Here is a 25962-nt window from a genome sequence, read left to right on the forward strand (position 1 = left end):
CATTTTTATTAACGAACATCTGTAAACACTGTCAGTGAATTATGCTATTGTCTGTTGTGTGTAGTCCAATGAGAATCGGGCAGACACGAGCATGAGCGATTTTGGGAAGAGGTTGGATGAAGAGTATAAGAAGCTGGTGGCAGAAAGGAAATCCAGCATCCTGGAGAATCTGAAACACAGCAGAAAGCAGATAATTCAATGTTGCTGATGTAGCTTCAGTTATTTATTTTTTTAGAAGGCTTTATCCCACTTCTATTACAAGTGCTTCTTGTACGGGATAGAGATTTGGTCAATTTCTTTTAGTGTAGAACCAGCTGAAGACATTTCTCTACAAACAAGCTTCAAATTAATTTTTTCCTTTGTTTTGTATTATTTTATTTATATTTCTGGTTTTATTGTGAAGCACTTTGTGATTTATTTTGATATTGTGATATTTTACTTACTTACTAGATGGGTTGCTGTTATGAACGTCCCAAGTTGTTTTTAATGGATAATGATGTTAACTTTGCTTATAGCTGTTCTGCTAATTTATTCTGAAAAACATCTTTTAGTTCTGTACGCTAGCCTACAGATGACAAATGAGGTTTTGCAGATAATACAATGATTTGAATACTGAAAAATCCAAGTCACTAATGTTGTTGACAGGAATGTTGTAATTGGATTAATAAGAAATGACATAAGTCACCATCTACCAGTTTTTGCAACAGTACAGAGCAATGCCAGGATTAACAGATTTGAACCTAATAAGAAATGAATTAAACATAAAACACGAGGCAATTTGCTGCCTTAAGGAAGAGTCCAACAACCAAGACTGGAGTAATATGTTCAAGATGTTGACGAGGCAAATGAAAATTTATCTATAATATTTACTCTTTACAATAAACACTGTTCACTGGTGAATAAAACAAAGAAAACTCAAAAAACCCATCACTAACAATGGGGATACTTAATGCATAGAACGCAAGAAAAAGAATCTGTTGCATAAGAAATTTTTAAAGAAAAGAACAATAGAAGCTGAACAAACTTGTAAGAGGTATAAGAATAAATTGATAAAATTATGAGAAGCAGCAAAAGAAACTACTACAGTAAACTTTTAGATGAAAATAAATAACATGAAAAACATATGGACAGTACTAAATAATATTGTAAATAAAGGAACTAAAGGACTGGAATATTCAAAAAAACTTTCAAATACAAAATACAATGATCAGTGACATAAAACAAATTGCAAATGGTTTCAATGACTTTTTTTTCTTGATGTTGGTCCTGGCTTGGCTAAAGAAATTGTAAAAACTGGACACCCTCCTAAAAATCTTAATGTAGCAAACTGAATGTTTATGGAGGGAGCAGATGAAGAGGAAATTATTGATGTAGTTGCATCCTTTAACTCCAAGAAATCAACTGACTGTGATGGCATTGATATGGTTTTAATGAAGGCTATTATTGGATGTATTGTGAAACCATTTACCTACATTTGTAATCTTTCATTACAAAATGGTTTATTTCCTGATAAGATGAAAATTTCAATTCCATTATATAAAGCTGGAGACAAACATCTTCTCACAAATTTATCGGCCCATTTCTTTACTACAGCAGTTCTCTAAGATACTGGAAAAAATATTTTACAATAGATTATATGACTTTATCACAAAAAACAATGTACTATATGAACAGCAGTATGGATTTTGACCCAAAAGAACCACAAGGCATGCCTTAATGGAGTTTATCGATACAGTAACAACTGTTATTGAAAACAAAGACTATTCTGTCGGAGTTTTTTAGATTTAAAAAAAAAAAAGCATTTGATACAGTCGATCACAACCTTTTACTTAACAAACTATGTACATATGGGGCCAGAGGGGTGGCATTACTGAGATATGTGCTATTTCAAAGTCTTTGAAAATAATATTATTTGCAGATGATACAAACTTACTGTGCTGTGGAAGTAACTTGGAACAATTTCTGAATGAACTAGAAAAGGAATTAATCTGAAGACTTGGTTTGACTATAATAAATTAACATTGAACCTGAGTAAAACAAAATTCATAATATTTGGGAATTGCACATATTCTACCAATAGTAAACTGACAATAAATAACATTGAATTAGACAGAGTATCTGAAATAAAATTCCTTGGTGTGATAATACATCACAATCCTGGATTCCCCACATTACTTATATCAAAGGCAAAATATCAAACTCTCTAGCAATTCTTTACAAGGTTAAGGATCTCATTAATTAAACATAACATATTGTGTGGAAATGTGGGGAGAAACATATAAAACACACACGCACAAGAGCAATAAGGACAATGAATAAAACCACTTCAAGAGAACCATCAACCATCAAATCCACTTTTTATCAAATTAAATATTCTCAAATTTAAGGATTTGGTTGACCTCAGAACTGCACAAACAATGTACAAAGCAGCAAATAAATCTTTGCCCCACAACATTCAGAACTTGTTCCAAATAAGACCAAATACTTATGACCTTATGTTCAGCCAGTAGTAAGGACTAATGTAAAATATCACAGCATTACAGTCACAGGAGTTGGTGTGTGGAACACCTGTACAGATGAAATTAAGAAAAGTACATCAAAATAAAAATACACACTATTTTTTAAAAATAATTAATTGCATGAATTAAAGGAAATCTTCCTCTCAGTGACTGAGTTGTCTCATTGTGTTCTGTTGAAGCCTTGTCCCCATTTTTATAAATCAAGGGAAGAGTAACCCAAGCTTAAAGTGTTAAGGTGCTTGTCACATAGATATAAAATAAGATCAGAGATTAAGCGGGTGTTAACCACAGGGTGCTTAGTTTTTGTAAAAATGTTGTTTGTTGTTGTTTTGGTTTACGAGCTGAAATTGTTTTATGTGTGTATGTTTATGTGTTGTTTATGAGTGTAGACTTGTATATAGTTAAACATGTATGGATCAAATAATGTCGAATTCTGAATATGAATATTCAGAATTCTGAATATTTGTAAGCAATGAAATTTGAAATAAGGGGGTAGGAACAGGAAAAGTGTAAACTTCATCCTACTCCTTTTCGAGCATAAACATTGTGTAGACAGAGATATTCATGAAAACTTAATATTTTTAAGTTAAGTTTTTTTTCTCAGATCCAAGCTATTATTTTAGACTTTTCTTGTCAGATGTGTTTTGTGACTATAATACAACAGATAAATAAGAAATAAAACAAAGTGATTGCTGTACTCATTCCTTTTGAGTGATGTGAACTTATTCCTCTTTGGAGACATGATTGAAAACTTTAAGTACTAGTTACTGAACATTTTTTAATTTCATTATTAACAGTGTTAGTTGTATTGTAGTTAAGGGCCTTGTGGGGAGGTGGTTAGACGAAGAGGATTAAAAGCTGGTAATAGCAAGGAAATCCAGCTTCCTGGAGAATGTGAAACACAGCAGAAAACAGATGCTTGAAAGTCGTTAAAGTGTCGTCTTCTAAGTGGAGGTCCTTTTCCACTTCTCTTGCTTAATGGGTACCACAAGGTTCTGTTTTGGCGACTTCAGCTTTTTGTGCCAAACTGACCTGGAGGATGGATGGAGGGCTCCATAGTGTCATTTTCTTTTTGCATATAAAACATATACTCAACTGTACAAGTTATGTTTGTTGTTTGCCCCTTCGTGAGGGTTTAATTTGCATTTGCAAGGCAAATAACCGAAACCAGACATCAAGCAGCAGCAACTTGAAAGGTTCTGTGTAAATAAAAATTTAAATCTGATGGGTGGATACGCTTTATGGTGTTTTAGATAAACTGAAATTTTTTTCATTTCAAGCTTGGTTCTTAATCAGATTCAACCATTTACCTGAAAAATAAATCTTTGATTTGAAAACATATCTATTTCTTTGTCAGTGTCCCTGACTGTCATGTGATATTGAGTGCTGACACTGATTTTAGTGTGGGAAACAAAAAAAAGTTTGTTTTTTTCAGTCACTTCATGCAATACTAAAATTGGGAGCCTATTTATCATAGCTTGAAGTATTAAAGCTGACAATCACAATTTAAAATTTCTTCTGTCTGCCTCTATCTCTCACACATATACTAATGGACACCAGACAAAAGCCCCACACAAAGTCAGTTATTAACAGCAGGAACTGTTTGTGTGGCAGATTTTCAAATTTAAGGCCCTCATAATGGAAGACCAATATGCATCACATGTTGTAAAATGTACAATATAAAACAGCCAGTGTGTTATAGGAGATTATCAGTATACATAAAGATTAAAGAAGTCTTTAATTACATTTTTTGAACTTTTTGCAGTTATCACTGCAGTTAGTACTGTTATTTCCCTTCAGCTTTTATAGCCACTCTGTTTACCTCCAAATAGCAATCAACAGACTAAGCAGCAACAATCCCACCACAGTTTCTTCAACAATTGCATCATCTAGTTTCTCATTGTTTCAGATTGATTTAGTAGGCAAATGCTGAATTCAACTGAATTCAACTTATATTTTTTAATTTAAGTACAAATCGTCTATTGCGGAAGATCAGAGACCTCAAATGGTAAATCATTTGAGGTCTCTTCACAAAATAAAAGTAATTCCTCTCTTAGCATCTGGCACATTTGTGTGTATTCATTTGTTTACCCTGCCACATGCTGCACAGGAAAGCACCCAGGGCAACTATGTAATGTGACGTGTCATGTTAAAGAATATAGATAGGCAGGAATAGTTTGAGTAAAGTGGAAGGGCTACATTTCCAGTTTCATTTAGTGTGTGCTTACAATGGTGAGTTGCTGCTTTTAAGTAGTATTCTTTTTTATTCTATTTAACAGATATCTTCATATTTAATTTCTGCATTGCTTTTTGTGTTATCACTGAAATGTGTAATTTTGTAATGTGTTTTATTTCTAATTGCTTTAGACTTCTAAGGAAGAAAGAAGGTATCTATTAAATTATCCTAAAAGTTTATCAGAGCATTATACTTTTTAATTTAATTCTAAAAAAATTAACTGTTGTTCATCATTTTAGAATAGAACATGAAGAAACTGAAGCACATGATTTTAAGTCGAACAGTTTCATAATGATTGCTGAAATGCTGAAACTGAAGGACAAGATTAAACAAGACCCTAGAGCATTGATTGATGAGGTACTTTATCCGATGGGGACATAATGAATGGTACTGTCAGCGTGTTTTGAACACACTGTTTTTATACAGCATGGAAAATGATATCTTTTTGTACAAACAGATGCTTCACGGCATCTTTTTTCTGGGAAAAATCAGGCAAAAATCCCTTTCTCCAGAAGACCTCATCCCTGATACGGAGATCTTTCAAAACTTAAGGCAAGAATATCGAAGGCCTTTTGAACTCTATTCCACTCATCTGCCCAGGCGGAGTCCGTTCTCCTGTGTGCTTGACATGGTAAGAAAATATGACTGCTACTTTCATTCAGTAATGATACATTTTCACTCAAACGTCATTTATAAAATAATGTCAAATCCACAGAAAAGCTGAAAAACCTTCTGTATATTATGGTTCAGCATCAAACAGAAGGCAAACACAGACTGTTGAAGAGCCAGGCGATTTAATCAGCTAAAAGACTGAACAGTGGACTTATATTCTTCTGGACTCAAACACAACTCCTGGTCTATTCTAGAAAGCAGGTTTAGCTAACAGTGAGTTTGTTATTACTGAGATGAGGGAAACTCCAGGTTTTCTGTTTCAGAAAGTCAGATACAGAATATGTGAACTGAACCTGCTTATTGGCAAGTTTTTATCAAGAAATTCTGAATTTCTTTTGGACTTCAACCCTCTTGAAATGTGCAATGTATGAAAATTGAAAATCTGAACCTGGACATTTGAAAAAAACAACAACCCAAAACTAAATTGTTATTAGAAAGTCTAAGTAATAGGTCCACCAACAAAAACGGTCTTATCTGTTTCTCTATATTTTTTATCTTTAGTTTAGTTTCTGTCACCTTTGCATTTTGTCGATGTGAAGTTATAGCTGAATAATTAGATTTAAAAATTAAAATGTAAAATTAAGATTCAAGCATCATTTAATGAAAGTTTAAGTTGAACAATGAACAATGGCCCTGGACAGTATAAATATATATTATATTATAATATATATTATATGATATAAATATTATAAAATATACATTCTGTAAAGATTAAAGTGGGCCCGGCTAATAAGGCTAATTAAAATTGGTATTGTACTGCCTCCCTCTTCCCGCTCCACCACACCCACCCACACACACGCAGGGCTTGGGGTGCAGGTATGTCACCAGGGTGCAGGGGGGGCACTCCCCCTCTGTCCCCTTCTGGCCGCCTGTGCCTCAATTTTATTCCGCAACCTAGACATCCACATTACTCATACTCTCATAACACATACATATAGGGCCTTGGGGGTGGGCACGTTATACAGCGTCCAGAGGATGGTCTGTCTATTCAAACCCACCTCTGGCACTGGTGCCCTACCCTCAATTTTAAATGCATATAGACACTGAGGGTTTTCGGGAGGAGCTGTGCTGCTCTCTGGCAAGAAGCACCATGCCCTCCTGTGTTTTAAATGCACTTTAGAACAGCACACAGCAACACTACATATGAGCGGGCGGAGGGAGGTTTGGGGTCTTCACTCACCCCCGTTCTGTTAACCATCGGGGCTGGGGGGCTGGGAGGAGGTGCTGGCCGTCAGATTGGGGTCTGGGGGGGCCTCTGCGGGGCCTCCCTGCTACTGCAGATAAGGAGGCGGTCTGCTTTCCTCCACCCCAGAGAGAAGGGTTACATCTCCTGGGTGCGGGTACGGTTTGCCCTCTGGGGGCAGGGGTACCCGGACCTGGGATACAGAGTATGTTTGGGGAGTGTGAATGTGTGTACAGTGTCTATTTGTGTCTGTCTCCACATCGGGTGAGTGCCGAGTATTTGTTTGTCTATATGGGGGTGGGAATGCACGTTTGTGTCTCCGTGCGCCTGTTCGTCTGTGTCTATATGTCAGCTTGGGTCTTAGACTTCACCTCTCTGGGAACATCTCAGGCTCTCCAAGGTATGGAGACCTATCTCCCCTCACCACACTCCCTGCCAGTGGCTGATGTCCTCAGACGTTGGTGTGTTGGTGGTTCTTGGTGTCTGGGGCTGGGAGCTCATGTATGTACCGACTCACTCCTGGTGGCCGATTGGCGGGGCCTGGCGCCTGTGGCCCGGCTGGGCCCCTTCCGGGGGTGGGGTGCCCTCAGGCCTCTGGCCTCTGGGCCTGAGGCCCGGTCCTCTCTGGCACAGCTGGCTGCCGGCAGAGCCCGTGGGCACGTCACTGCAACCCCCTCTGGCCTCTGCTCCGTGGCCGCTGGGTGACCACTCGTTTGGGGCTCTTCTCAGCTCTTCCCAGGAGGGTGGCATGGTTACCCCCCGATGGTCCTCCTTGGGTCCTCGTATTCTGGGGCGTCTGGATGTCTGGGGCCTGGATCTCCTCCATATCTGCTTCATGCCCTGGGGGACGGGGCTATGGCTCCCCACACTCCCTAGCAGATAATTACATGGAGAAACCTTTTGAATACAAGCATGCTGATCCACACAGGTGTACACACAGGTTTTCACAGACACAAGCTACACCTTTCTTGGCTGCTACCTCAAAGCACATTGTGTGCTGTCGATCTTGCTTACTGCACAATAACATGTAATATTTAGTATCTACTGTTATCTACTGCTAGCTAGTTTATTGTGATGGTGTTGTATTTATTATGTTGCTCTTTTTTGTTTGTTTTCTCGTCTGTTTTTTCTTATCCCCATACAGGTGATCCAGGTGTTTTGTTTGTTTTTCTTTCTTTTTTTTTCTTTTTTCTCTCTTCCCCCCTTTCTCACCATCTCTTCTCCCGTCTATTTTTCTTTCTCTCCCTCTCTTTCTTTCATTTTTTCTCCCTGTCCTATCCCCCAGTCATGTCTGTCCCATCTGTAACAACCGAAAAATCAAATCAAATAAAGACATAATTATAATAAAGGTCAATCAAATGGACCAATATGGCAAAGCCATGATGATCCAATTGATAAAGTAAATCCGCTTGGCATCTTTCTTGGCCTTCAGACAAGAATTCTGATGGCTAAAGATCCAAATGGAACAGGCAAAAAAAAATAAATAAAAAAATAAATAAATAAATAAAAAATTGCTATTGGCAGGTATGATATCACTGCCTTTTAACAACTTCATTTTCAAATAGTGTCACCACTCTTGGATGATCCCTTGAACCCTTTTGTGTGGAGAGTAGTGTCTAAAGTTTTTCAGTGGCATCTGATTTCTTTGTGTTTCCCACATGTTTAAACTTCATTATTTGATTTTCTCGCACTGGCTGCAAATGCAAAGAATTTCACAACAATTTTATTATTCTAGAAGCATCAATATATGATTCTAAAACAGGGCACCTAAAACGAGTAAAAGTAACAACCCATTCAATTCACACATGCAAAGAAACCAAAGCACAGCTGTCCATAAATTATGTGTAATAATGTGAAATAACAAAGGGAAAACTATTGAACACATGAAGAAAGGGAGATCCAAAATTGCCACACAAGAAACACTTCACGATGGGTAAAACCAAAGAAAAACCGAAGAAAACAGGTTTCAAAGTAACTAATGCACTCAGCCACTATGGCCTGTTTGCCCGCTCACCAACTCCACTGGTGACGAAAAAACATTTTGAAGCACACCTAAAACCTGTGAAATACTGGGAAAATACAGGAAATGTGAAGAAGGGATGAATGGAAAAATGTATACAGACATTGTTGATAACCCCCCCCCCATAAAGCTGCTAAATCAGAATCAGAATACTTTATTGATCCCTAGGGGAAATTATTTTTCGTTACAGTGCTCCATTATAAACATATGTTAACAAAGACAGACAATACACTAACTAAGAATAGCACAATATATACAGGCATATATATACATAAAAGTCACTTATTAATAAATAGCTGAAAAGAACATGTGCAAGAAGGGTGTAGCTGTTGCAGTAAACAGTGTGTTAAGTGGATGAGTTGTACAGGGAGATGGCCACAGGCAGGAATGATTTCCTGTGTCGTTCAGTGGTGCTTTTCGGTAATCTCAGTCTCTCACTCAACGTGCTCCTGTGACTGACCAGCATGTCATGGAGTGGGTGGGAGGTGTTATCCAACATTGTCTTTATCTTGGACAACATCTGCCTCTCCGACACCACCTTGAGGGAGTCCAGCTCCATCCCCACAACATTACTGGCCTTACGAATCAGTTTATCGAGTCTGTTGGCATCTGCGACCCTCAGCCTGCTCCCCCAGCATGCAACAGCATAGAGGATCGCACTGGCCACAACAGACTCATAGAAAATCCTCAGCATTTTCTGGCAGATGTTGAAGGACCTCAGTCGCCTCAAAAAATAGAGACGACTCTGGCCCTTCCTGTAAAGTGCTGTGGTGTTTCTAGCCCAGTCCAGTTTATTGTCAATGTGTACTCCAAGGTATTTATAGTCCTCCACAATGTCAATACTGACCCCCTGGATTGAAACAGGGGTCAAGTGTTTCCTGGTCTTCCTGAAGTCCATGATCAGTTCCTTGGTCTTTGCCACGTTGAGCTGCAGATGATTCTGCTCACACCACGTGACAAAGGAGTCGACCACAGCCCGGTACTCTGTCTCATCATCCTTGCTGATGCATCCAACCACCGCGGAGTCATCAGAAAACTTCTGAAGATGGCCCAGACAATCACCTGACCTCATTCCAATAGAAAATCTATTGAAAGAACTAAAGCTCAGAGATGATAGAAGGGGCCCACAGAACCTTCAGGATCTGAAGACTGTTTGTGTGAAAGACTGGACCAAAATCACACCTGAACAATACATGCTACCAGTTTTTACATACAGGAGGAATCTTGAAGCTGTCATGACCAACAAAGTACCAAGTATTAAATAGATTTCAGTAAGGGTGTTCAGTACTGTTTTCTTTGTTTTTTTTTCTTTCTTTGGTTTACCCATCATGAAATCTTTCTTGTTTGACACTGATAATAAGACACCTTTTTACAGGCAGGTGGGACTGAACCAGCTGACTTTAATTTGCATTACCTGAGATTTCAGCTGGTGTTATGACTCTCTATGCCCTTTTGCACCTCCCTTTCTCAATGTGTTCGATACTTTTCCCTGTGTAATTTCTGCATTTAAAATGCCCACAAATCCTTACAATGCATTTCCTCTCACACACGCATACCACTGCTTTGTTTCTTTTTAAAATCAGCTTAGACACAGCAAAACATTTCAGCATAAAGTTTAAACTTGTGGGCATGTCATGATCTAACAGGGCTGTCACAGTATTAGAGTTTCATTTCATAATAAATGATAAAAAAAATATTCTCAGTACTGATATGATAGCAATAGCTATGGAAATTTGGAAAAAGAATTGTAACATCAATATCTGTAACCATTTCCAGATTGTCCTGCAAAAAAATCCTGAGAATGAAGAACAAATAAAGAAGAGTCTACAAGATCTTGTTAAAAGCTTGAAATCAAATCTTCTGGTCTCGTCCACCATCTGTATTTCTCAGAACAATAACAGTCCAGCCAGGTACTACGGAGTCTCCATGTCCACCAATGGACGTAACCCAGGGAAAATTGTGATTGCTGCCTCCTGTCTTAGCAAATGGCATGAATATGTATCTGGTGCAGTGATGACCTATTATCCAGAAATGATCAGGAAAAGTTATTTTGATGGAACAATTCAGGTTCCTGGGAATATCAGATGTGAGGCGTTTAACATCAGGAATGGAGGAAAATTACCTCCTTGCAGATCATGTCACAATTTGTTTGGCTTGAACACAAAAGAAACAAAAGAATGGCCTTATGGTCACTGTGCTGAAGCTGAGAGCCTGAGCAACTTGCTTACAAATGAGGAAGAAGTTAAAAATAAAACACATGTGCACGAACACTCAGCTGAAAACAGGCAGAGAGCAGAGGAAGAGGTTCGTAGGGATCTTATGAATGTGTTGAGAATGATTCAGTTTAACACCTGGACAGGTGAATTTTACAACCCAGAGTCAGAGTGAGGTATCATGAAATCATCTGCATAAGGTGACCTGATACATCTGCTTTGATATGATTCTGATGTGTCTGATGTGTCTGCTGTAATCACAGACACACACAGCACACTCAAACTGTTTATTCTCCAGCTATGTGTAATGTGCTAGTTATAGTTTATGAAAATGATAATTACAATAAATGTCAGCATGTTAGCATGAGGTATGCAAAAGACATAAAGGTGTGTTTATCATGATTGTATCATTGTGTCATTTGCATCCTACTAAAAAATTAATTTCATCTAGCAGGTTTTGGGATCATGTGTAGGTGAGAAAATGAAGTATTATCAGACAGCATTGCTGAAAGGAATCAAACATTTATATTCAGGGGTGCACATAAGTAGTCCACAGGTGCGCATGCGCTGTCAAAATAAAAGACACGCGTTGCAACTTCTTATCTGGTGCGCGTCTTTTATTTTGACAGCGCATGCGCACCTGTGGACTACTTATGTGCACCCCTGTTTATATTGGTCTATACCCAGTATACACAGAATGTAAAACGAGAAAAAACATCTCTTTTTTGATCAGTGCTTATAACTTTATTCATAAACAAGTGCTTTCCCCTGAGACCTCTCCTGCAGCTAAGCCATCACCATTACTAATCCTCTAGAATTCCTGATTCACTAACTGTCCTCCATCCATCCTCCTCTCTCTCATTTTTTACACTCATCAGCTCCTCCAAGCATTTCTTCCATCTTCTCCGCACACTCCCTTCACTTGCTAGTACATTTAGATTTCTGCTCTTGATCAATCGAACCCACTGCGCATCCTTTCCAGCTTCATCTCTTTGTCCAGCCAATCAACACAAGTCCTTCTCTTCTTCTTTTGTGTCCAGCCTCACATAAAACTCACTATAATTCTTTTCCTTTGTAGTTTTAAATTCCCTGTAAAGCATTTTTTAATAGATTCCTGTCTTAAAAAGTGCTATATAAATAAATTTTACTTACTTTACTAGTACTTACTTAAATGCCTCCCAATACTCCAGGCTACTTTCTTCCTCTCCTCAACTATCTAACTTTTTCTTTGAAAAGCATTTTTAAAATTAAACTTACCTTAGCTCAATCATTATAAGAGGCCTTTGCCCTGCAGTGTTTTCTGGTGTTCAATTTTTCTTTTGACATACTGTATTAACACAAGTGATCTGAAATCAGACAAAATAAATAAATAAATAAAATCAGAGTAGAAAATTTTTTATATTTTTTACTGAAACAACCACAAACATGTTTAACAAATCATTTTCATAACTTGAAATGCAAATGTAAATTGTAAATTTTAAAAACCTATGCACAAGTTATTGTCATGAATTGCTGTGTACAGGCAGGAGAAGAGGACCCAAACGCAGGACTCATAGAGGCAAAACATGAACTCAAAAACACTGCTTTATTGCAGGCTTGGAAGTAACACAAAACAATACTGGGACATTTCTAAAGAAAGTAATGCTCACGGGGAAACACTAGGAAACACGTCAGCTGTGTTCCAATTCAGGGGCCGCACTCTTCGTAGTGCGCATTTGTAGACCGATTACGTCATAGCGACGCGACAAAGGGTGTCCCAATTCGAAGAGTCCTCCAAATGTGGCCCACAAATGCACCCTTCATTTCCCTGATTTTCTTGATTTGAAGGCTGGGTTCCTATCGCTGCCTGATCCGTAGCGGAAACCCGATGGGTACCACGCTTTCGTCACGTCACTTCCTCTCTTTGCCAACATTGCAACAGTTAATATATTTGAATGACACGGTTAGCACCCAGTTAGCTCCTAGCATTTCTCGACAGCTCTATCTCTTTTTCGACTGCCCGGGACATTTAAACAATGGATACCTCCATATACAAATTCATGCTTTTCTCCTCAACGGAGAGCTTCCCCCGACTGAATAACAGCGCTGTAAAATAAGGAGAATGGTGCCTTATTACAGACTTAATAATACAGACTTAGTAATATGTCACGTGAAGATTCATCAGCCAGATTAAGTGTTTACTGACAATTGACAGTGATAGCGGACATCATCATCACTTTTCCAACAATCCTCTCTACACAGACAAGCATAAACACACTCGACTATCACTAAATCAAATTAAACATGCATTTGTAATGATGCTAGTTCAGTTTAAAATAGGGTTCATTCACTCGGTCAGCAGGTGGCGGTATCCTCGTACACTGGGGAGTAAACTGCCATTAAACGAAACAGAAGAAGAATTTAACATCAGCATCGGGTAGACCCGATTGACTATGTGCACGTTAGCATATGCTACTTCCGGTGCAAAAACTCCTGTGGGGAGCTTTGTTTCCGGTGTCCTATTCGCGCCCTGTTTAATGTCCAAAAGAAGTTAACCAAATGAATGAATTAAGCGTCGATTTACATTTCTATAGATGTCTTGGTCATTTACCCAATATAACTGTAAATGATGTTCATGGACTTGTCGATATTTTGCCCCCACGCCTCAGAGCAAAAGAGAAAAGGGATTCAAATGTTATATTTCTCAGCTGTCCCTCGTTTATTGCGGGTGTTATGTTCAAAAAATAACCAGCGATAGGTGAAATCAAGTAGCCAATTTTATTTTTTTGATGCGTGGACATCGTGGACATCCAGTACTGCACTTTTTAATTTAGAAGGTAAGTCACAACATACCCTTCATACATACTAATGTATAGAAACCCTCACCAGCAATCGTTCATTTTTTGTGTGGCTTTGTTCACGGTTTGTTAACATGCTGTGTAGGTGTGGACATAACGGGAAACATCTGTGACTGTTGTTCACCTGTAGTTTGAATGCTGAACATTTGCCTGTTTAAAGAATAAGACCAGTCACTATACAGAGATGTGCTTCTGAATGTGGACGATGTGTCTTATGCTGCAGTGATGCAGTTCTGCTTGTGTTGAGTGATGCAAACAACCGATCGATCTAAACTCTTTAAACGTCAATCACGTGGTTACCGGCTACCGGCGAAAATAATCGGGACGGTAAGCCAATTTCTGTCTTAGAGCATTTGCGCCGCTGTGTGTTTTTGTGGTCTTCTTTTGCGGCTAATTCAGTGAATTTTGGTCTGATCGTGGTGAAACTTGGTGTGCGGAGTCAGTGATAGCTCTGGGAGCTAACCAGCCTATCTTTAATCAGTTACTTACATGAAGTCTGAAGAATTTCTGATTCGGTTTTGTTCGTTTAGCGGACTTCTGCGCATTTACGTAACTGCTCGTTTAATCGCGGCTTATTTTCGGTGTGTTTGGTGGTTGTAGAAATGGTTTATATGACATTTTAGCTGAGATTATGAGGTTTCTGTGGATACCACACATGTCTGGACTTATATTTCTCAACCCGCGTTATAACCGATTAAACGTGATCGCCTCCTTTTTGCCCCCGGTACCGGAGACGTGGGGCTTAAGTGGTTAAACGTCAAAATCTATCATTAGATTTTTTTGTGACACAACAGTGGTGAGTGTTCCCACTCACCTTCTGCTCTTTGGAACTTAACGCAATCTTTCCGTTTTCAAGTTTTGGACATGATTTTGGAGTATATCTTCGCAATAGCGATTTACCGCAAAGTAAAGCTACCGGAAATGTGCAACCCCACATCCGGCCTCAAACCAGGAAGTTAGCATTTTCTCGTGCACATAGTCAATTTGTACGGTCCGACTTTGCAGATGTGCAGTAAGGATCGGGGAGTCCTGATCCGTAGCGTATCTTTTTATTTTTCGTTTTTGTCTACATTATATTGAAATGTTTCATTATTGCAAACATTTTAAGAGATACTTATTATTGTTAACATCTTAACAGATACTCTGACCCGTAACTATCGTAAAATGCTTCGAGTGGAAGTAGATGCCTTTCGCACATGCGTGGTACCGATCGGGTTTCTGGTACGGATCGAGTAGTGACAGGTCCGGTGTAGCCTTCGTGGCCCAACCCATCCCACAATTCCTTGTGCGGTGGTGGGTGTGGATATTTTTTTCCGAAAAAAATGGCGGATGGCTGAAGCAGGGCGGCCGAAAAGTAACCTTTTAAAAGTAAGTACTGAATATGATGTCACTTATTTATGTGCGAATGTTTAATAACGAAGAACATTAAAACATTACTGTTGGCCACATGTCGGCAAAGTTATGGGACATTAGTGGTGTTTGTACTTTCAGCATCAACTTGGTTTTAAGCCTTTACTTTAAAATATACGCAGTTGAATAGTCGACCTTAATCTTACAGAGAATGTGATGATTTTATGGATAATTAAAGTCAGTAATATATCCACAAACACAACAAGCTGAAAGCCAATGAATGCTGCTCGGTTTGCAGTCCTGAATATCACGGCACAAGCAGGATTCACTGCACTGTTAATGTTAGCTATGTTATATTGCTGCCTCTGTTCGGTGGTGTCGAGCCAAATGGACTTTAACGTGTGTTTGAACGAGCTGACGGTTCACTCGTTAAGCTAAAAGAAAGATGCTTTAATCACAGGAGTCACACGTGTCCACTGTACCATCTGGGAACTCTTCTTGTTTAGCACTCATAATAACACAAACACTAAATCCTCCTGCTCTTTTGTAGCAGTGTATACACCTGAGACGGTCACCTCTCTGTCTGTCCTGCACTCTCTCTGTTTCTTTCTCTCTGATTGTGTAATAAAAGTATTAACAAGTATTTATAAGTTGCCACACCCAAATTATGGAATGATGTTCCTCTTGACATTTGCGCATCAGATTCTATTCAATCTTTTAAATCACGTCTAAAAACGTACTTGTTTAACCTGGCTTTTAAGGCTAATTAGTGTGGTTTTTATCTGTCTCTGCATTTATTTTATGTAATTGTTTTATATCTGTAATTTATATTTTATGTTGTGATTTTATCTGTATCACGGTTTTACTGGAAAGCACTTTGGTGTACTTTGGTCTTTAAATGTGCTATACAAATAAATTTGATATGATATGATATGATATCTCTCTCTTATATATAATACATCTATATATACACACTGTCAAAGATACTCATCTTTGAGTGAAGATTTAAGGTGACAGGAAATATGAATAACTGCAACTTGAATCTTGACTGAAGCTCAGTATTTGACACAGAGTTCAAGTACACTGCTGTCTTTGAACATCAAACGGTTTAAAACAGGGTCCTGAAACTTAAATGAGCTGTGGGCCACTGCTGGCACTGTCATCTCATTGGAGGGCTACTTTAGAGTTCAAGTAGTACAAAAGAAGACCAACCAACCAAACAAGAAAACACCCACAAATATTTCCAAAAATGACATGTTTTGTTTGTTTTGAAACAAAATTTGAAATCTTGTAACAAAACAAAACTGCAAAAGTGAATGCAGTTTTTTTTCTTCTCACTCTTAATTAACTGAAGCCTTTCATTGAACTACCAAATAAACAAATCGGTACTCTCTTTCTGGCCAAACACGTGGCACTTCTGCTATAATTTTTTTGTATCTAACAAAATAATAACACAGACATAAGTGTACACATTAGTTTTTGACTGCTAGTGAAAATTGTTTTCTTTACAAATAATTCTCTCACTGAAGTAACACAGCCAATCCCTCAACATGTTTTTACTCTCTGCTCATATTTCCTTCATATTAATTTTTTTTTTATTTTTAAAGAACTTATTTTAACATTGCACTCAACAACAAACAAATCCTCCCTAACAAAAAGGTATCTTCAAGGGCCAAATTGCATTATATTATTCTTCACGTCAATATACGGGCCCCAACTAGGTGTGACGTGGACCGCAAGTGGCCCCTAGGCCGTGAGTTTGAGACCCCTGGTTTAAAATAATACAGTTTATCAATTTTAAACACCTTCAGAACCTTGTCTCGATGTATCTGATCCTAAATGAATGATAGTGCTCATCAAAAACAGTGTCTATCAGTATTCCACAGACCAATATTTTAAAATAATAGTCTTTGTCTTACAAAACACGGCCAAGAAAATCACATCTGTATTCAGTGTTGGGGAGTAACGGAATACATGTACAGGCGTTACATATTTAAAATACAAAATATGAGTAACTGTATTCCGTTACAGTTACCGTTTAAAAAGGTGGTATTCAGAATACAGTTACTTTGTTGAAATAAATGGATTACATGGCGGTCTTTTCCTGTTTCATATGTTAGACTATGCCCTCTCTATTTTTGGTAATTCCACGCCGGTGGAAACCCAAACAAAACACGCATTAAAAGGGCTCTAATGCCTGGGTCTCAATCTCGCGGCCCATGTCACCTCTACTTGGAGCCCACATAATGACGTGAAGAAATATTTTTAAAAATTATTATTCAAAAAATTATTTAATATGAAAGCAATAGGCAGAGTGTTAAGCTGGGCATACACTGTGCGATTTTTTCAGTCGCGTTATTCAGCTCTTGCTCAAACTGCACGATTGACTCGCAGGGGTTAGAAGTTCATAGGTCACGATGCAGGGTCTAACAATATACAGCCCGATGCTCTGATGCGACCTGAGTGCTCACACTGTGCATCCATAACATGAAGATTATAACACAAATTCTGTCGCTCGCTCTCCCTCTCTGTCTTTCACTCACACAGACACGCACACCACCACCATCAACTTTGCTAAATTGCTAATGAAAAACATTGATCAGGCAGCTGTGATTGAGCAGCAATGTAAATCCAACTATTTTCACGGTTGTTGTGGTCGTGATAATTTTGTGAGGCCACATCGAAAAGGCTCAGATGAGCTTGCTAAAGTTCTACAAGTTGTGCCTCCATCGCTTGTGTCCAGATCACACGCTGCACTACCGTGCTACTCCGTCTTTTTACTTTCATTTCTGTTTGCGCGTGCGCAGTCTGAGAGGCTGCGTTGACACCCTCACGATGGCCGACAGGATTTCTAACAGGTTTGATTTTCTTACGACCAAACGATTGATGATAGGAAGCTGGTCGTGAGGTGTTAATCCCTTCTCGTTACCCCACGTATACTACACGATGCACTACACAAGATGAAGGTGAAACTCGGGCCAATTCCCCAAACCGTCACACGACTGAAAAATTGTCTCAAAATGGGCCAAAAATCGCACAGTGTATGCCCAGAATTACAGGCATAGCCCTAAAGAATTTAGCCTTATGGGCAGTGTAGTCTGTGCTGCAGGGGGAATGGAGTGCCATACCCGTTATGTGTCTGTGAGGGAGGGAGGAAGAAAAATAAAGTCGAAAAGTATGAGTTGTCACCAATCAGAAACGGGAAATGGAAGCATGTAAATATAATAATAACCACTGCAGCCAAAAAGAGTACCTGACAAGACCAGATGTAAGTAAGCTTTTAAGACTCGACTGTACATTGTGTTTGTGTTTTCCTCTGAAACAGTAAGTTAGTTGGAGCTGCCTTTCAACGCCTCTGTCTGTCTCTCGCTAGCAAAGTTGACCCAGACAACAAAGTAAATAAAGTTAGTTTTCGGCTACGAGCCCGACACGGAACCCGACGTATTAGCCAGAGGTCCCTTTACTACGGTTCGGAGCCGCAGACATGTTTTATATACGCATGGAAAAGTGCAGCCTTACCTAATGTCCACCCTACTTTTACTCCTTTTATATTAAACTAGTTGGTATTGGTATGGCGAATAACCTTCAGTAATAGTAATAAGTCACACAGCAATAGTACATTCATGTAGTTATAAAAAGCATGATAATATATTAAGTAATCCAAAGTATTCAGAATACATTACTCAATGAGAGTAACATAACGGAATACGTTACAAAATACATTTTGGGGCATGTATTTTGTGATCTGTAGTTGAATACAATTTTAACGTAACCTTCTCAACACTGTCTGTATTCAATCCCATGATATTTTACCCATTTGGCAAAAAACACATTTGCAGATAGTGAAATTCCAAGTTTTAAAGCTATATTAATACCCTCTTTCAATTTATAAAGACCATTTTTCCTCGACCTGCTTCTACTCTGTCCCAGCTGAACGACTCCCAGAACATTGTCTTGTGGTTCTGGTGCTTTTTTGCCAATGACTTTGTGATGTTTTTAAAGTTTTTTAGCTATTTAAATAAAAATTATGTTTTGCCTCATATCACATTCACCACATGTACAGAATTGGGACAATATTTGTGATACTTCTGGGGTAATGGATCATCAAGTGATGTTTTGGTAACAAATTAAGTGGTAAATTGTCATGCCATCAGACAGCAATAGAGAAAAAACAATGTTTACAATCTGGAGTAGCAACAGAAGAAGTTGCCAGATTTGATCATCAAACTGCCCAACCAGCAAGGGCATGTTATGTAATAGGCACCAACTGGCATTCAACCCTAACTCATTGCTTTCATCAAACAAATTCAATTTTGATGTGTGGTTTCATCACTTGTTGTAGCCATAGTCAAAAGCCTGTATTCTTTTTATTTTATTTAATAACTGTACAGTACTCTGTTTATAGTAACCATTGTCCTTGATGTAAATATGTAAGAAAAAAATTGTGTTTGTTTCTGTTCTGTATCCTGTGTACTGTTTGTTTGTATATGTGTCTTTCTGGCTGCTATTACAACCAAATTTCTCCTTGTGGGACAATTAAAGGATTCTTCTTCTTCTTCTCTTCTTCTTCTTCCTTGAAGTTGACCTGCATATAGGAAGTTTTCTTGAATGCACTGCAGAGTGAGTTTGACCTCAAACTGAACAAAACCCTCCAAAATGTCATGCATTATATCTACAGAGAAGTTCTCAGTTGTGTTGAAATACTTAAGTGAATTTAATGGACACGTGTTTTTAACACCATAAACGTGTACTAGTGTAGAGTCTCTTTTCAGGGCTTGACAGTGTTGTGTATGCATTTCTACCGTTTTAAGCACAACATGAGGATCATCTTTGCAAAACACTGTTTGAAACAAGTCTGTCTCAAGAAGACAAAAACGACAATAGTATCTAGCCCCAAATGACTTCACAAATCTGAACAAGCTATGGAAGCCCAGGTTATCAACAGTAACTTGGACAACGGTACCATGAATCAAGTGTGCATAACCAGGTACTTCCACTCCAGCTGTTTCAAGCACTTTCAGATTATAGACAAGCGGTAGAAGTATAGAATTAAAGCCATAATGCTTAACATCTTGGGCATGAAAAAGAGCACATAAATTGATATTTGACAATATTGAATTAAAAGGAGGGGCGGGGTGGTTCCTAATGTTAAATATAGAGTGCCTAACTTATGTACACCTCTCTTGAGTCCAGCAGATTGGCAGTTTCAAAATCATCATAAAACAACTGAATCTGCAAGCCATATTTTTCAACAGAGAATAGTTTGTTTAAAATAAATACCTTTAATTGGATGGACATATATGCCCTTGATTGCCTTGCTTTAAACATGTCTACAAATTTGGGATTTTGCAAGATTGTTTTTAGTGTTTCCAAAATGGGAACAACATGGGAAGCAAATGTCTGAGTTACAATAACCTGGTCAAAAGTGCCTGTAACTTTGTTTTTGTTGTACTTTCTCATTAGGTTCAACTGGTCTCCAGTTTTGTGGAAAATATTTGTTATGTTTTGCTCCTAAGTTTAGCGGTTACTGAAAGGACTGCTCAATTTTGTTTTTAGTCTTGTTGGGACAAGCACTGTAAAGCTGCATCTTTAGCCTGACTGTGGATCTCAGAACACCTCGTCAATGGAGGAGACAAAACTATTTAACAGAAGATTGACTCAACCCTGCCTGAAGCTGTGCCAAAGCAGAACAGCATATATTCAGGGCACTTCTATTTGATTCTCTCATTAAAGATGCTATCCCATCTTTACCCTTTCTTTTGATGTTAGCTGGTATAGCTCCCACATCAGGCTCCAAACCCTGTCTAACTGTTGGCTATGATAAGCTCCATGTTTTGTATTCAAATGTTTTCTAAAACCAGAAAAGGTACAAAACACAGAACCACATCCGACCTGGGCACATTTCAGGCGAAGATTTTTCCCACACAAGTATCCATGAACTATTCTTAAATGTCTAACAAGCTTATTAGAATCAGGTAACTCAGCCTGACATAGAAAACACTTCATGACACAAAGCAATTTTTCCAGTTACAGGCATTCAGTATTTTTGTCCTATCTTCAATAACACGTGGACTCTCTTTCACTCTTCCAACAGCTCTGTTGTACACAGTACAGAGATGTACAGTACGAAGATGACTTGCATGGGATGGCATGCTTGTCAAGGATAATGAAGAACTTGTAGATAATATTCTTTTTCACTCCAACAGCAAGTAGATATGGCTGAATACTGCTGATGATTGCATCAAGACACTCTTCAATGTTGGTTCCTGCCTAAGAAGACAAACAGACCCACAATTTAAACCTTATTTTTATATTACAATGTTTTAGAACTAGAACAAGAATAAAAACCTTTTTTGAAATGTACAAGATGCCTTTCTGCTTGGGATGTTTAGACTTTTCCTAGTCTCTTTTGACCTTGAGCACAAGGAGGGATCAGATGTAGGAGAGTAAAATTGATGACAGGTCACTGTCCCAAACTGTGACAAGTTCAACATTAATTTTAGTTATGCAATAATATCCCTGATGTTACATTTTATACATACAAAATATACAAAGTTACAAAAGCCAAACATGTCAACTCTTTCTGTATCTCAAGTATCTGAGCAATTTATCATCAGGATCCAATTCAGTTCCATCCTCAGGAAGTTCAGCTGACAGGAGTTCATCTAAGTCACTGACAAAAGGACTTTTATGACATTGCTGGATGATTTTCTTCTTGGATCTTGTTGGCCACCTCTCCAGAAGTCTGCCTGATACTTCCTCTCCAAACATCAAAAGAAAATCCTGTTCAATCTGTGGTGGGAATTGAGCACAATAGATTTTGGAAAACCTAACAGGTCCTATTAAACTGAATACCAGTCTACAACATAATAAACTTTTCCTTATTACAGTGTCATATATATACCAAGCCTCTAATCTCTTTGAAAAGTGGAAAGTCCGACAGTATGTTGTTTGTGCGCTGAGGATCAAGCACAATGATACGGCCAGAGATGGGCAGTAACGTGTTAATCCAACTGCTTTTTTCCAGTAACAAGTAAAGTAAGGGATTACTGTTGCAAAAAAAGTAATAAGATTACTGCTACTGTCCCATGAGCATGGTGTGTTTGTCACAGGCTGGGTCTCTGACCCAGCGTTCTTAGTCTTATTTTGTAATTTTGAAGTTCTCATGTTAATTTGGTGATTATAAGTTTGTGTGTTGTTCTTATTTAGGGTTTAGTGGAGGTTTAGGTTAACGATTATTTGTCATCTGTCTTTTTGGTTTCTGTGTTTCATTCCTTGTCTAGTCTGTCATGTGTTTTAGGTCTGTTAAGCTTGTGTTGTCGTCTTCATGTTCCTTGCTTTATTTTGAAAAGGGATCTTGTGTTCTTTCTACAGCAAAAAATTAAACTTCAAATCTGAGAAAGCACCGAGCACGCTGCCACGGGAATGTGAAATTCACAGACAAACCCCCGGATCCCCCCACTGACACGACCACTGTGGCACCGAGTAAATCTCTGACTGCTCCACTCCCGCTAAACAGGTGAAAATAGCAGAGCATTCTCATTCCCAACGCGCAACATACTGACAATTTGTCACGGCCTGAGGCGTGTTATAATAACATGAAAGGTACCCTTCTGTGTCCTTATGAGATGCTCCGGATTCGCTTTATATTCACTTCTTGGCTTTCTATTGCAACCCTAACCTTAACCCTAACCCTATGACATAGTGGATTCCACACCTAACCTAAACCATAACCTCACATTTACATATTCATTCCAACCCACTCTCATGTCTCCGTTTGGATGAGATCGTGTTGGAAAATAGACTTAAGAGCGACAGGACTTAGTGCCACTGAATCTTAGATTTTATTTATTTTTTGATGTGTTTTACTTGCATCTATTTGAAAGAGTGAGTGTAAACACAAAAAAATTATTTTATTTTATAACATATACATCTCTAAGTTTCTGGCTTCGATCCTCAACCCGTTTGTACATGGAAGAAGTGGAAAAGACGGCTTTGCTACCCTGGAACACCACCAAGGCATTGGTTCAGCTATGTGGATGCTCTCAGGATGTACCACAATTCACAGATCACATTAACTTGGTGGACCAACACATCAAATTCATCAGGGAGGATATGAAATGTGGCAGGTTAGCCTTCTTAGACTGTGAGATTTCCATCAGTAATGGGGGACATCTGAAAGCTGATGTGTACCGTAAATCTACGCATACGGATCGGTATTTAAGGTTTGACTCTTATCATCCACTGGAGCATAAACTGAGTGTCATCAGGACGCTACAACACAAAGGGAACACCATCCCCACAGACACAGTGGCCAGGGAAGCAGAAGAACATCACATCAAGAAGGCCCTGAGTAAATGTGGTTATCCCAGCTGGACATTTGTCAAAGCTGGGAAGGGACCTAAAGAAAGCTCCAGCCGATCCAGGAGAGAAGGACAACCGCTGACTAAGCGAAAACCCGTAGTGATCCCGTATGTGTCAGGAGTACAGCTGAGACGCATTTTTTTCTAAACACAGAGTCTCTGTGGCTTTTAAACCCCAACACACGCTGCGCCAAAAATTGGTCCACCCTAAGGATCGGGTCCCCCGACACAAACAGAGTAACATAGTGTACGCTGTTAAGTGTCAGGAGGATTGCCAGGATTTATACATCGGGGAAACCAAACAACCTCTGGCGAAGCAGATGGCACAACACAGAAGAGCCACCTCGTCAGAACAGGACTCCGCAGTCTATTTACACCTTACAATGATGAGGATGTACACATCCTGGACAGGGAGGAACGCTGGTTTGAGCGCGGAGTCAAGGAGGCCATTTATGTGAAAAAGGAAGGCCATCTCTGAATTGAGGAGGGGGCCTAAGGGTACATCTTTCACCATCTTACAATGCTGTGATTGCAGCCATTCCACAAATGGTAAAAAAAAATGGTAAATGGCCTGTATTTGTATAGTGCTTTACTTAGTCCCTATGAACCCCAAAGCACTTTACACTACATTCAGTCATCCACCCATTCACACACTGGTGATGGCAAGCTACATTGTAGCCACAGCTACCCTGGGGCGCACTGACAGAGGCGAGGCTGCCGAACACTGGCGCCACCAGGCCCTCTGACCACCACCAGTAGGCAACGGGTGAAGTGTCTTGCCCAAGGACACAACGACCGAGACTGTCGGAGCCGGGGCTCGAACCAGCAACCTTCCGATTACAAGACGAACTGCCAACTCTTGAGCCACGATTGCCCCAACTCTCTGTGAATGGTACTCATGGTCATTGATCAGTGGTCTTTGATCAATGAGCTTTGATCAGTGGATGTTGATCAATAGTCATGAGAATTTGCATGTTAATGATCAAGGAACTGACCTCCCAGCCCATTGTTCCTTCAGTGGTGCTATCTCCAAAAGTTGAATCTGTTCATCTGGACGTAGCTTTTTGTGGGAGAAACGTTTCGTCACTCATCCAAGTGACTTCTTCAGTCTCAGCTGACTGCGGGTTTCCCCAACCTTATAAACAGTACATTTGCATAATGACTGAAACCAGCCCACTGAAGGAACAATGGGCTGTGAGGTCAGTTCCTTAATCATAATTATGCAAATTCCCATGACCATTGATCAACAATCACTGACCAAAACCCACTGATCAAAGAACACTGATCAATGGCCATGAGTACCATTCACAGAGAGTTGGGGAATGGCTGCAATCACAGCATTGTAAGATGGTGACAGGTGTACCCTTAGGCCCCCTCCTCGATTCAGAGATGGCCTTTCCCTCTTCACGTAAATGGCCTCCTTGACTCCGCGCTCAAACCAGCGTTCCTCCCTGTCCAGGATGTGTACATCCTCATCATTGAAAGTGTGTCCAAAGAGTGTGTTCAATGATGAGGATGTACACATCCTGGACAGGGAGGAACGCTGGTTTGAGCGCGGAGTCAAGGAGGCCATTTACGTGAAGAGGGAAAGGCCATCTCTGAAAAATTGGTCCACCCTAAGGATCGGGTCCCCCGACACAAACAGAGTAACATAGTGTACGCTGTTAAGTGTCAGGAGGATTGCCAGGATTTATACATCGGGGAAACCAAACAACCTCTGGCGAAGCAGATGGCACAACACAGAAGAGCCACCTCGTCAGAACAGGACTCCGCAGTCTATTTACACCTTACAATGATGAGGATGTACACATCCTGGACAGGGAGGAACGCTGGTTTGAGCGCGGAGTCAAGGAGGTCATTTACGTGAAGAGGGAAAGGCCATCTCTGAATCGAGGAGGGGGCCTAAGGGTACATCTTTCGCCATCTTACAATGCTGTGATTGCAGCCATTCCCCAACTCTCTGTGAATGGTACTCATGGCCATTGATCAGTGTTCTTTGATCAGTGGGTTTTGGTCAGTGATTGTTGATCAATGGTCATGGGAATTTGCATAATTATGATTAAGGAACTGACCTCACAGCCCATTGTTCCTTCAGTGGGCTGGTTTCAGTTATTATGCAAATGTACTGTTTATAAGGTTGGGGAAACCCGCAGTCAGCTGAGACTGAAGAAGTCACTTGGGTGAGCGAAGGAACGTTTCTCCCACTGAAAATGCTATGTCCAGATGAACAGAATCAACTTTTGGGTATTTTATTTTATATGCTGAAATATGCAGAAAAAAAGGTTTAAAATGTTAAACAAATTTCTTCAAGTTAAACACTGTTGCATATAATTCAATTGATGCAATGAACATATAGTTAAAAGATTAAAACTAATAAAACAATTTTAAAAAAGAGACTTTTCCATTTGATTCAATTTGATATGGTGGATTATGCAGAAAAAATTAGGTTGAAAGGTCTATTTCTTCATTATGTAGTCACGTTGTGCATCATGTTTTTAAAAGTAGCTAATAAAGTAACTAATTACTTTTCAAAGTAATTAAGTAATCGGTAAAGTAATGGGATTACTTT

General features: G+C 39.2%; 1 protein-coding gene across 2 annotated transcripts in view; it reads left to right on the forward strand.

Annotated features, from left to right (window-relative positions):
• The window catches only part of LOC109199921 (uncharacterized), a 110472-nt gene that overhangs the window by 10400 nt on the left and 74110 nt on the right, over positions 1 to 25962 (forward strand). The window contains exon 6 of one of the 2 annotated variants that reach the window (XM_019355268.2): positions 65 to 3221. The exons of the other annotated variant lie outside the window; for it this stretch is intronic. Coding sequence (XP_019210813.1) covers positions 65 to 208 — 144 coding nt within the window. The 3' untranslated portion in view covers positions 209 to 3221. Of the gene's footprint in view, positions 1 to 64; positions 3222 to 25962 lie in introns of those variants that run through there. 2 annotated transcript variants of the gene reach the window in all.

The sequence above is a fragment of the Oreochromis niloticus genome, unplaced genomic scaffold, assembly GCF_001858045.2.
Source record: "Oreochromis niloticus isolate F11D_XX unplaced genomic scaffold, O_niloticus_UMD_NMBU tig00002428_pilon, whole genome shotgun sequence".
Classification (NCBI taxonomy): Eukaryota; Metazoa; Chordata; class Actinopteri; order Cichliformes; family Cichlidae; genus Oreochromis; species Oreochromis niloticus.